This window comes from Salmo salar, chromosome ssa12 (assembly GCF_905237065.1).
Source record: "Salmo salar chromosome ssa12, Ssal_v3.1, whole genome shotgun sequence".
Classification (NCBI taxonomy): Eukaryota; Metazoa; Chordata; class Actinopteri; order Salmoniformes; family Salmonidae; genus Salmo; species Salmo salar.
In genome coordinates this window covers 32,625,475-32,638,056 of record NC_059453.1, presented here as the reverse complement: position 1 = coordinate 32,638,056, position 12,582 = coordinate 32,625,475, and the positions used below count along the sequence as shown (strand labels likewise).

At 43.6% G+C, this 12,582-nt stretch overlaps 1 protein-coding gene across 4 annotated transcripts in view; it reads left to right on the top strand.

Moving 5' to 3' along the window:
• LOC106564903 (E3 ubiquitin-protein ligase SMURF2) overlaps positions 1–12,582 on the top strand; it is a 90,621-nt gene that overhangs the window by 23,202 nt on the left and 54,837 nt on the right. For all 4 annotated transcript variants that reach the window (XM_014131401.2, XM_014131403.2, XM_014131400.2 and 1 more), the window contains exon 2: positions 12,098–12,136. In XM_014131401.2, the coding sequence (XP_013986876.1) occupies positions 12,098–12,136 (39 nt within the window). The remainder of the gene's footprint in view (positions 1–12,097; positions 12,137–12,582) is intronic.

The window sequence follows — 12,582 nt, the reverse complement described above, 5'->3', positions numbered from 1 at the left end:
CATAATTTTCCCTTCATAAACGCCATCTATTTTGTGAAGTGCACCAGTCCCTCCTGCAGCAAAGCACCCCCACAACAGGATGCTGCCACCCATGTGCTTCACGGTTGAGATGGTGTTCTTTGGCTTGCAAGCCTCCCCATTTTTCCTCAAACATAACGATGGTCATTATGGCCAGACAGTTCTATTTTTGTTTCATCAGACCAGAAGACATTTCTCCAAAAACTACGGTCTTTGTCCCCATGTGCAGTTGCAAACCGTAGTCAGGCTTTTTTTATGACGGTTTTGGAGCAGTGGCTTCTTCCTTGCTGAGCGGCCTTTCAGGTTATGTCGATATAGGACTCGTTTTACTGTGGATATAGATACTTTTGTACCTTTTTCCTACAGCATCTTCACAAGACCCTTTGCTGCTGTTCTGGGATTGATTTGCACTTTTCGCACCAAAGTACGTTAATCTCTAGGAGACAGAACGCGTCTCCTTCCTGAGCGGTATGACAGCTGAGTGGTCCCATGGTGTTTATACTTGCGTACTATTGTTTGTACAGATGAACGTGGTACCTTCAGGTGTTTGGAAATTGCTCCCAAGGATGAACCAGACTTGTGGAGGTCTATAATGTTTTTGCTGAGGTCTTGGCTGATTTCTTTTGATTTTCCCATAATGTCAAGCAAAGAGGCACTGCGTTTGAAGGTAGGCCTTGAAATACATCCACAGGTACACCTTCAATTGACTCAGGCTAATTGACATCATTTATCAGAAGCTTCTAAAGCCATGACATCATTTTCTGGATTTTCTCAAGCGGTTTAAAGGCACAGTCAACTTAGTGTATGTAAACTTCTGACCCACTGGAATTGTGATACAGTGAATTATAAGTGAAATAATCTGTCTGTAAACAATTGTTGGAAAAATGACTTGTCATGCACAAAGTAGATGTCCTAACCGACTTGCCAAAACTATAGTTTGTTTACAAGAAATTTGTTGAGTGGTTGAAAAACGAGTTTTAATGACTCCAACCTAAGTGTTTGTAAACTTCCGACTTCAACTGTATATAACATTCTATTGGTTGCAAGAATTTTGTATAATTGAAATTTAAAAAATTAAAGTTGTCTTTCTTACAAAATATTTTTCTTTGATAGTTTGAAAGGACAATACTCTAAAAGCTTCCCTAAAACACATTTTACTTGTTCATCCAGATGCAGACTATGTCAATATGGTGCAATTTTCTCTCAATGTCAGCCCTCCATGGACAGACACTGTATGGGATTACATTTGACAGTGTCTAGTCACACCAAGAGCTAGAGGATGTAAAATGGCAAAGCCAATGGGCCTACTTGAACTGGACTGAAATTGAAATAGCCTACAAGCAGAGTTTTTTTGTTTGCATAAATCATTTAGAAAGCATGCATTAGGCATAAAAATAACTTGTATGTTGTTGCTCCTCAACTGGATGATGGGATTTTTAGAATGCTGACTGCAGGGGTGAAGTCACTTCAATAATATAAGCAGTCCTCTCATGGTTTGAGAGACTACTATCTATACATTGCTCTATCAACAATAAGGCATCTTTGGAGGCTGATCGGCCCTTTCGGCTACAATCGCTTCACTGCAATCCCTTCTCAGCCCGCCAGCAATTGTATTCTAATGTGAACAAATGGACCAGAAAATGGCCTAGTTGACTGTGGGAGATTTGCCCAGTCACGCAATCTCCCCCAGCTACCAGGCAGCCACAAACCTTTGGCTCAGGGTGGTTTAGCCCGCTATGGTTTCATCATACCATAATCAGAATTTAAGAGGCCTGGGGTGATTGTAGTTAGTTCCCTCATTGGACTCACTTATCCAAATTTCATCATGTTGGACAACACAGATGTCCTACAAGGCTATTTGAACATTATTCCACTGTGCAGTGTGGATGTGTCCTTTTTTTAGAATCGGCTTATTGCAACATATGGTCCCCACTCGACTTCACAAAGCTTATAGTGAGGTACACTGTCAGCAGAGAGACAGAGGGAGAATTTCGGTCCCGTGTCTGCCAGAGGGACAGAGCTTTTCGTGGTCAGGCTGTTGAGGAAACACTCCTCGCCCTATAATGACCCTTTAGCCCTCATCCAGGGCTAATGTCCACATCCACCATCCACAACGGCCATTGTTTCAGACGGCGAGATCAATGCCCTTGGCTACTTCAATACTCTGAGTCAGTAGTCGGATGATGGTCGGCCTGCAGTGACGTGACCTTCAGGTATAACTCATAAGGGAGACATAATGGAGGGGAGAGGCGCTCTGGGTTGACCTCTGTGATGGATGGTGATGTCTCAGTGTGTGGACAGTGCATTGAGTGGCCACTGTCTCTTGCCTCCACCCTCAATTGGAAGATAAAGTTGTTAACCCTCTATTGGTTTGGCCAGGAGGAAGGCCTAGTCAAACATGTGCAAACGTTATGGTGTTTGTCACACCCTCCGTACGGAGCCTCCACACTGCATTTCCGGATCAAGCATAAATCACATTTTAGGAGTGACCATCTACAGCAGGGTTTCCCAACCCTCTCCTTGGGCCCCCCCAGACGTTTCAAATGTTTGTTTTAACCCTAAACTGGCACACATTAGTCAAAGGCTTGATGATTAGTTGACTAATTGAATCAGGTGTGCCAGTTTTAGGTTTAAAACAAAAATGTGAAGGAGAGGGTTGGGAAATCCTGATCTTCAGGGTATCCCCTTCAGAAAAGGCTTATAAAGAGGATTCCTGCTAGTTTGATATGGGTTGTCAGCAGGTTCTGTGTTTACAAGAGGCTCCACTGACCCCTGTTTCCCAGGTCAACATCTGAGAACGCTTGGTCCTCAGGCTGGGCTGAGAAATGGTCACCTCACTTTACCAAACTCGGTCCCCAAGGGTTGCATGTTTTTTTTTTTTTGCCATAGCACTACACAGCTGATTCAAATAATAAACTAATCATCAAGCTTTGATTTGAGTCAGCTGTGTAGTGCTAGGGCAAAAACGAGAACTGAGTTTGGGAAACGCTGCTTTAACCTCTCTAGGGGAGGTGGGAGGAAATCGTCCCACACTATTCAACAGCCAGTGACAAATCAGAGCGCCAAATTTAAAACCACAAAATGTCATAATTCAAAGTTCTCAAACATAGGACTATTTTACACCATTTTATAGATACACTTCTCCTGAATCGAACCACGTTGTCCGATTTCCAAAAGGCTTTACAGTGAAAGCAAAACATTAGATTATGTTAGGAGAGTACATGGACACAAATAATCACACAGCCATTTTCCAAGCAAGCATATATGTCACATAAACCCAAACCACAGCTAAATGCAGCACAAACCTTTGTTCTTCATCAGATGACACTCCTAGGACATTGTTATACAATACATGCATGTTTTGTTCAATCAAGTTCATATTTATATCAAAAACCAGCTTTTTACTTTAGCATGTGATGTTCAGAACTAGCATACACCCCGCAAACTTCCGGTGAATTTACTAAATTACTCACGATAAACGTTGACAAAATACATAACAATTATTTTAAGAATTATAGATACAGAACTCCTTTATGCAATCGCTATGTCAGATTTTAAAATAGCTTTTCGGCGAAAGCACGTTTCGCAATATTCTGAGTACATAGCTCGGCCATCACGGCTAGCTATTTTGACATCCGCCAACTTCGGGGTCACCTAAACTCAGAATTACTATTAGAAAAATTGGATTACCTTTGCTGTTCTTCGTCAGAATGCACTCCCAGGACTTCTACTTCAACAACAAATGTTGTTTTGGTTCCAAATAATCCATAGTTAAATCCAAATACCGCCGTTTTGTTCATGCGTTCAGGTAACTATCCAAACGGTGACGTGCGAGTGCATTTCGTGACAAGAAATTTCAAAATATTCCATTACTGTACTTAGAAGCATGTCAAATGCTGTTTAAAATCAATTTTTATGCTTCTTTTCTCGTAAAATAGCGATAATATTCCAACCGGGCAACGTTGTATTCATTCAAAGGCTGAAAGAAAAAAATTGAGAGTTCTCGTGAACGCGCATCTCAATCTCACTGTCCCCAGGCTGACCACTCACAAACATAGGTGCTGTACTTTGCCCAGAGACAGCAGACACCCCATTCCACTTTCTGGCGGCCTCAGAGAGCCAATGGAAGCCTTAGAAAGTGTCACGTTACAGCACAGATGCTGTATTTTCGATAGAGATGCAACAGAAGGACAACAAATTATCAGACAGGGCACTTCCTGTATGGAATCTTCTCAGCTTTTGGCCTGCCATATGAGTTCTGTTATACTCACAGACACCATTCAAACAGTTTTAGAAACTTTAGAGTGTTTTCTATCCAAATCTACTAATTATATGCATATTCTCGTTTCTGGGCAGGAGTAGTAACCATGTTAAATCGGGTAAGTTTTTTTTTATCCGGCCATGAAAATACTGCCCCCTATACCACAACAGGTTAACCCATGGAAGCTGCAGCCTATTCTGTTTTGTAAAATGCATACAGTGAGGGAAAAAAGTATTTGATCCCCTGCTGATTTTGTACGTTTGCCCACTGACAAAGAAATGGTCAGTCTATAATTTTAATGGTAGGTTTTTTTTAACAGTGAGGGACAGAATAAATCAATAATATCCAGAAAAACGCATGTCAAAAATTTTATACAATTATTTTCATTTTAATGAGGGAAATAAGTATTTGACCCCTCTGCAAAACATGACTTAGTACTTGGTGGGAAAACCCTTGTTGGCAATCACAGAGGTCAGACGTTTCTTGTAGTTGGCCACCAGGTTTGCACACATCTCAGGAGGGATTTTGTCCCACTCCTCTTTGCAGATCTTCTCCAAGTCATTAAGGTTTCGAGGCTGACGTTTGGCAACTCGAATCTTCAGCTCCCTCCACAGATTTTCTGTGGGATTAAGGTCTGGAGACTGGCTAGGCCACTCCAGGACCTTAATGTGCTTCTTCTTGAGCCACTCCTTTGTTGCCTTGGCTGTGTGTTTTGGGTCATTGTCATGCTGGAATACCCATCCATGACCCATTTTCAATGCCCTGGCTGAGGGAAGGAGGTTCTCACCCAAGATTTGACGGTACATGGCCCCGTCCATCGTCCCTTTGATGCGGTGAAGTTGTCATGTCCCCTTAGCAGAAAAACACCCCCAAAGCATAATGTTTCCACCTCCATGTTTGACAGTGGGGATGGTATTCTTGGGGTCATAGCATTCCTCCACCTCCAAACACGGCGAGTTGAGTTGATGCCAAAGAGCTCCATTTTGGTCTCATCTGACCACAACACTTTCACCCAGTTGTCCTCTGAATCATTCAGATGTTCATTGGCAAACTTCAGACGGGCATGTATATGTGCTTTCTTGAGCAGGGGGACCTTGCGGGCGCAGCAGGATTTCAGTCCTTCACGGCGTAGTGTGTTACCAATTGTTTTCTTGGTGACTATGGTCCCAGGTGCCTTGAGATCATTGACAAGATCCTCCCGTGTAGTTCTGGGCTGATTCCTCACCGTTCTCATGATCATTGCAACTCCACGAGGTGAGAACTTGCATGGAGCCCCTGGCCGAGGGAGATTTGACAGTTCTTTTGTGTTTCTTCCATTTGCGAATAATCACACCAACTGTTGTCACCTTCTCACCAAGTTGCTTGGCGATGGTCTTGTAGCCCATTCCAGCCTTGTGTAGGTCTACAATCTTGTCCCTGACATCCTTGGAGAGCTCTTTGGTCTTGGCCATGGTGGATAGTTTGGAATTTGATTGATTGATTGCTTCTGTGGACAGGTGTCTTTTATACAGGTAACAAACTGAGATTAGGAGCACTCCCTTTAAGAGTGTGCTCCTAATCTCAGCTCGTTACCTGTATAAAAGACACCTGGGAGCCAGAAATCTTTCTGATTGAGAGGGGGTCAAATACTTATTTCCCTCATTTAAAATGCAAATCAATTGATAACATTTTTGACATGCGTTTTTCTGGATTTTTTTGTTATTCTGTCTCTCACTGTTCAGATAAACCTACCATTAAAATTATAGACTGATCATTTCTTTGTCAGTGGGCAAACGTACAAATGATCAAATGAGCTGCCTACCTAATGATCAAATCAAAGTTTATTTGTCACGTGCGCCGAATACAACAGGTGTAGACCTGACAGTGAAATGCTTGCTTACAGGCTCTAACCAATAGTGCAAAAAAGGTATTAGGTGAACAATAGGTAGGTAAAGAAATAAAACAACAGTAAAAAGACAGGCTATATACAGTAGCGAGGCTATAAACTAGCGAGGCTATAAAAACTATCTACGTACAGACACCGGTTAGTCAGGCTGATTGAGTAGTATGTACATGTAGATACGGTTAAAGTGACTGCATATATGATGAACAGAGAGTAGCAGTAGCGTAAAAGAAGGGTTGGTGGGTGGGACACAATGCAGATAGCCCGGTTAGCCAATGTGCGGGAGCACTGGTTGGTCGGCCCAATTGAGGTAGTTCCCTCTGGTTACACATTTAACATGTTGATAGAAATTTGGTAGAACTGATTTAAGTTTCCCAGCATTAAAGTCTCCGGCCACTAGGAGCGCCGCCTCTGGGTGAGTGGTTTCCTGTTTGCTTATTTCCTTATACAGCTGACTGAGTGCGGTCTTAGTGCCAGCATCTGTTTGTGGTGGTAAATAAACAGCCACGAAAAGTATAGCTGAAAACTCTCTAGGCAGGTAGTGTGGCCTGCAATTTATCACAATATATTCTACTTCAGGCGAGAAAATCGAGAGACTTCCTTAGATTTCGTGCACCAGCTGTTGTTTACAAATATGCACAGACCCCCCCCCTCGTCTTACCGGAGTGTGCTGTTCTATCTTGCCGGTGCAGCGTATATCCCGCTAGCTGAATATCCATGTCGTCATTCAGCCACGATTCCGTGAAACATAGGACATTACTGTTTTTGATGTCCCGTTGGTAGGATATTCGTGATCGTACCTCGTCTAGTTTATTGTCCAGTGATTGCACGTTGGCGAGTAGAATTGACGGTAACGGCAGCTTTCCCACTCACCTTTTCCGGGTCCTGACCAAGCATCCGGCTCTTTGTTCTCTGTACCTGCGTCAGTTCCTCTTGCAAATAATGGGGATGTTGTCCCTGTCGGGTGTTTGGAGAATGTCCTGTGCGTCTCGCTTGTTAAAGAAAAAATATTTCTCTAATCCGAGGTGAGTGATCGCTGTCCTGATATCCAGAAGCTCTTTTTTGCCGTAAGATACGGTTGCAGAAACATCATGTACAAAATAAGTTACAAATAAGGCGGGAAAAAACCCCATAATAGCACAATTGGTTGGGCACCCGTAAAACTGCTGCCATTTTTTTCCGCCGCCATTTTTGAAATGGGTGTTGATTAATTTCTTCAAATAAAATCTAATGTATTAGGCCTGTAGGCTACTGTACTGGAAAGTTGTCATTTTGACATTTCCCACCCCCAATCACGGCATTTAATTCTGTATCCCAGCTCATTATCAAAAAGTGTTGCCTATAAAGTCAATCGCTGAGATTACTTTCCAGAAAACGTAACCCATCCGGGGTTGAAAAGTTCAACTGAACTGAGGAATTGGGGACGGCTTAGTTTCGGGGGTGAAAAGTTCACCAGTTTATTAATAATGCAGCATGTTGGCGTGAAGGAGATACAGCTGTCTAGTGTTAAAGACAGGAGAGGAAGTAGCACTCACACGATCTAGATGCTTCAATAATGTCTTTGCATTGTAGATAGGTATTCTGTCTGAGTGTAGCTTCACCCAGAGAGGTCAAATAGAGTTTAAGAGGCTTGAAGTCTCGCACAGCACGGCTCTCATGAGGGTGGTCCGTAGTGCCATATGTTATCTAGGCCTTCACACTATTATCAGAGGTGTGTGTGTGTGTGGAGTGGACACACACTTACACAATCAAGATATCCCCTTGGCATGCACAGTTGCTTTCAGAGGCATGGAAGTACACGCCTTGACACCCTTTGATTGCTCTACTCGGCAGGGTGCCACAAAAACTAAACTTGGTGTTTACGCCTGGAAGATGATGGGGAGGTACAGGCCTCTTCAAAGGCAGAACTTCAGCATTCATCTGAATTAATGTTCTCGACAAGAATCGTGTCTGCCGTCTCCCATTTTTAGAATTGCTAGAATTTTAAATGGTTTCCATATTTGATGAGAAGCCGCTCACATAAGAGAAATTCTTTGAATTTTGGCGTTCCCTTTCACTTCTCACATAACATCCCCTTCATCCAGCTTTGGTTCCAATTCTGCCCGGTAACAGTGCATCTTGGGAGGTCAATGATGTGGTGATTGGTGATTGGTGAAAAGAGGCTTTTATTTTAGCATGGTCAGACATTGGAGCAGGGCGCAGGTAATCCCTTTTTCTCCATTAGCATTAGGGTAACAGGAGATCTACTGGTACCGACTTTATTACGGTGTGGTGAATGGAAGGGCGCAGGGTTGATCAGGTCTCCATGGGTTACGACCTCCCCTGGAGGTCACTGTGACATGTCCCACTGAGATTTCACTCAGAGTAATCCTAACCTTAACCAGGTCATAATCCTAACCTTAACCTTACGGGAATTAACAAATATCTTACCCTGTATCAGTGGTTAGGGGCACCCTAAGGATCTGGCTATCCAGCCTGTCACTAACCTTTACAGTGACTGATTAATTCACTAAGGCTAAGCTATTATTTAATTTTTTTAGCAATTTGACTGAAATTCGTGGGATTTTGTGTTCCTTAGAATCAGCTTTTGACAGCATGTTGCTAGCGTTTAGAATCACAAATCCATTTTCGGTATATAAGCCTACACTTGCTTTAGCCAAGACTGTGACCTCTTATGCTACTCGTTTTCTCCTCATTTCATCCTGACAACATGTCCATTTGGTCCCTGCAGGATCAGTTTAGTCTGTCTTGTGTTCTTGGCTCACAGCCAAACTGTCGGCTCTCACTGTGTAATTTCCCCTGATGAGCTGATTGTTAGTCTTCGCGGTGTAATTTGGTTTGTGTTGTGATTGTCTGTGTCATGATGTTGTGATTCTGTTGGATTGGCTGTGTAATTTTGGTTGCTGTCCTGGTCTCCGGATTAAACGTGCGTGATTTGAGCCGTAACTTCCTTGCTTCGTGCTTCCCTGTGTCATTTTGGTGGCTGTCTTTTTCCTCTCGACATTCTTGAGTGTGTAATCAATTTTCACGTTGTCTCCTGTGTGTGTGTGTGTGTGTGTGTGTGTGTGTGTGTGTGTGTGTGTGTGTTGTCTGGCCCGGCAGCCTGTCTGTTGGGGACTGGTAAGCGTGACAGTGTGTGTGACAGACTGGCTTTTCCTGGCAGTATCATGACGCTGTCAGTGCTTAGTGCACTTCTCCCCAGCCTCCATACATAACTCCATGGTGAGACTGGTTCCACTACCCACCCTGCTATCACTTTTCTTCTTTCCCAAAACAGACAGAATCACACAAACCACCAACTCTCTGACCTCATCCAGAACGTGTGTGTGTGTGTGTGTGTGTGTGTGTGTGTGTGTGTGTGTGTGTGTGTGTGTGTGTGTGTGTGTTGCGGTATGGGAATGGAAAGTGCCCCATCACCTGCTCCCTACTCCTCACCCTGCATAAATAATGACCGTTGAGTCTGTGGGACGTTGAAATGTGTGTGTCGTGACAGATACTGCAGACATTGAGAGTGAGTGCATACCACAGCTTTGAGTAATGAGGTGGGCTTTGAGAGCAGTGCATTCCCCAGGACTGCCTGTGTAAAGGATACCCCCCCCCCATCTGTCCTCCCAGCGCCTGCAAGGGAAAATACCTTTCCTGTCTCTTTTCAGTATGGGGAGCATTTTAGTTACGCTAATTTAGGTAGGCAAATGTTGTACTTGTGTAGTCTAGTCATATGTTTCTGAGTCAGTTGTTTTTTGTGGTATTGGATACCAGACAGGTTGGATACCATGATGATCATTTCCCCTTGGGGATTAATAAAGTACTATCTCTCGTCTCGACTGTTACATTTCACCTGTCACTTTGTGGGCATAGAATAGTAGCCTAGACACTGAGACACAGGAGTGATATGATGGAAGGAGACCCAGACACCCCTCCTCGCCTCTCTTCTCCCCTCCTCCATTTTGTGTACTCACATTCTCCAGGGTCATCCATCTATCTGTCTGGGTCAGACTCTGGCCCAGTCTCCTCCAGGCTCGCGGTGAGCTAAGAAGTCATGGAGGTCAGACTCCTAGACTACACTGGGGCTGCTACACCCTTAACTCAACAATTCCCCCCCCCATTGCTCCACTGTTCCACCCCTAAAATCCCCCAATCAGCACCAGTGATCTTGATGAGACCGGCCAACTGGGTATCTCCAGGGTCCAGAAACATCTCCTTGGAATGGCTTTCCACTCTTCTGGCTAATCTGTAGGGGCCTGGCTGGGAGGGGCCTGCTATCTGGCTGCTGGGGGGGGGTAGAACTAAGTAGCCTGTGTGTGTGTCATGTAGTTTTAGGCTTGGGCTGTATCCAGCTTGTCATACCTTCATACCGACCTTGTGCCATACTGGGATATTCTGTAATATTGGCACTGAACACAAGGGGTGCTGTTTTCAAACCCCACTGATACTCTGTAATCCAGAGGTTAGCAAAGCTAACAAGTAAATGTAAAATCCCATAGAGAATGCTAACGAGCGCATTGCAAACATTTTGTACAGTTTCTGACCTAAACTATACAAGTAACTAAATATTATCCAGCAAGACTCTTGACCCAGGAGGGGATTCTCTGCTGTTAGCAAGTGAATTCTTGATTTTGCAAGAAGTTAACCACTTGGCTAACTAGCTACTAAATTAGCAAACCAAATGCACAACTGCAGAGGGTTTGGCACATTTTTAGACAGTTAACTTAATAGTTCTAAGATATCTAGCTGGCAAACATTTAGTTGTGAATTCCATCCTGTAATTAGATCACGCATGTTGCAGAACAGTGAGTGACACCGAAGGCTCTGGTCTCTTGTCATTGTGTGCTTGTAAACAAACACCATGTGATTGGGGACTACCGTAAGCTTCATAAAAATGTGACGGGTGAAATGAAGAACGTAATATTATTTTTCTCTTAACATATTGCACAAGTTGACTGCAGGTATTTACTTAAGTAGCTACAAATATTCCAATTTATTAAAAAAAACTTTAAATAAATAGTTTCAACAGTTTTGACGTTATTGGAAAAACATACCGGGGCTTTTTCGAAATACCTCAGTATACGGTATATATGGTATACTGCCCAACCCTACAGAGTTTCTATTGCTCCCAATAAGAACTTGGCAGTACTAGGAAGACATTCCATGACTTTGGCCCACTTTGGCTCACCTGGACCCTATTACACCAGGAGAGAGATTTACAGAGATGGAGAGATGGTGGAGAGAACTGTGTACGTGAGCGAGAGAGCTAGGCATAGTGCTCCTGCAACTCATCTTAGCTTCTCTTCTGGAAGCCATTGTGTGTTGGCTCTTGGCTGCGATGCTTACCTCAGGGATTCGCTCCGTATTGGAAAGAATGCTTGTCTGCTCAATATTTTACAAGGGAAGCCTCTTTAACTGCTCTCTCTGCTAGCTCGTAATGGGCGGACTGACTGACGGACAACAGCGGTTACCCAGGGCAACCATGAACACGACAAAGTAGAGCCAAGCCAGAAATCCTCCAATAATTGAGCTGTTGAACGTTCTGAGGGAGCACCACCCAAAAGTGAGGTTATCGCAAAAGGGGTCTGGGATTCAGAGCAGGAATCCAAGGTACTGGCAGGGATCAGATTCCAAGCTAAAGTTGGTTCTCATTTCATAATAGCTGTCAGACTCCAAATACCTGGAGTGAAGGATTGAAATGGAGTGTAGCTTAGGCTATTTGTGTAGGCCTAAACTGGACTTTGCCTTGTCATATAGGTCTAACAGTGCCCTATTTGGCCTACATGCTGTCTCTTGTGGTTTTGGTTGTATTTAATATGTAAGCTCATAGGTTGTTTGTTTTCTCCCCACAGCTGCTTTGCATTGTATTTGGAATTCCATAATATTGCTCTTCCATTGTACCACACCGATCATTTTACTCATCTAACGTTTCTTCTTCCCTTCTCTTCCAGTGCTGTGTGCGAAGAACTTGTCAAAGAAAGACTTCTTCCGTGAGTAGTAACCCATTTTTGTTGTATCAGTGCTATTTCTGTCCTGCCCCCCCGTGCATTTGGATGGGATTGTCAGCTAGCTGGTTGGCTTTGAAGCTTTCAGTAGATGGAGTCCCATAGGAGCTCAGTCTGCCTGAAGTATTGGCTGACGAATACAGATTAAAGATAGACCACATGATGCACATGGACGCTAGTCCCCAATGATATCCAATGAGGTAGAAGAGCGTCGGTGATGAGCTAGTAATGCCTGACGCATGCTGTTATGACCAACACAGATGAGCAACCATTAATGTAGTTTTAATAGTATTTTAATGTTACTCGGTCATTAGGCTGACTGTGAAAGGCTACCCGGTCGTTAACTGTGAAGTTTCTGTATCTTACTATCTTCACATTGGCTTTATGCCAGAGGATCTGGTGTAGTTTTATATCATGGCGAGACGGAGATG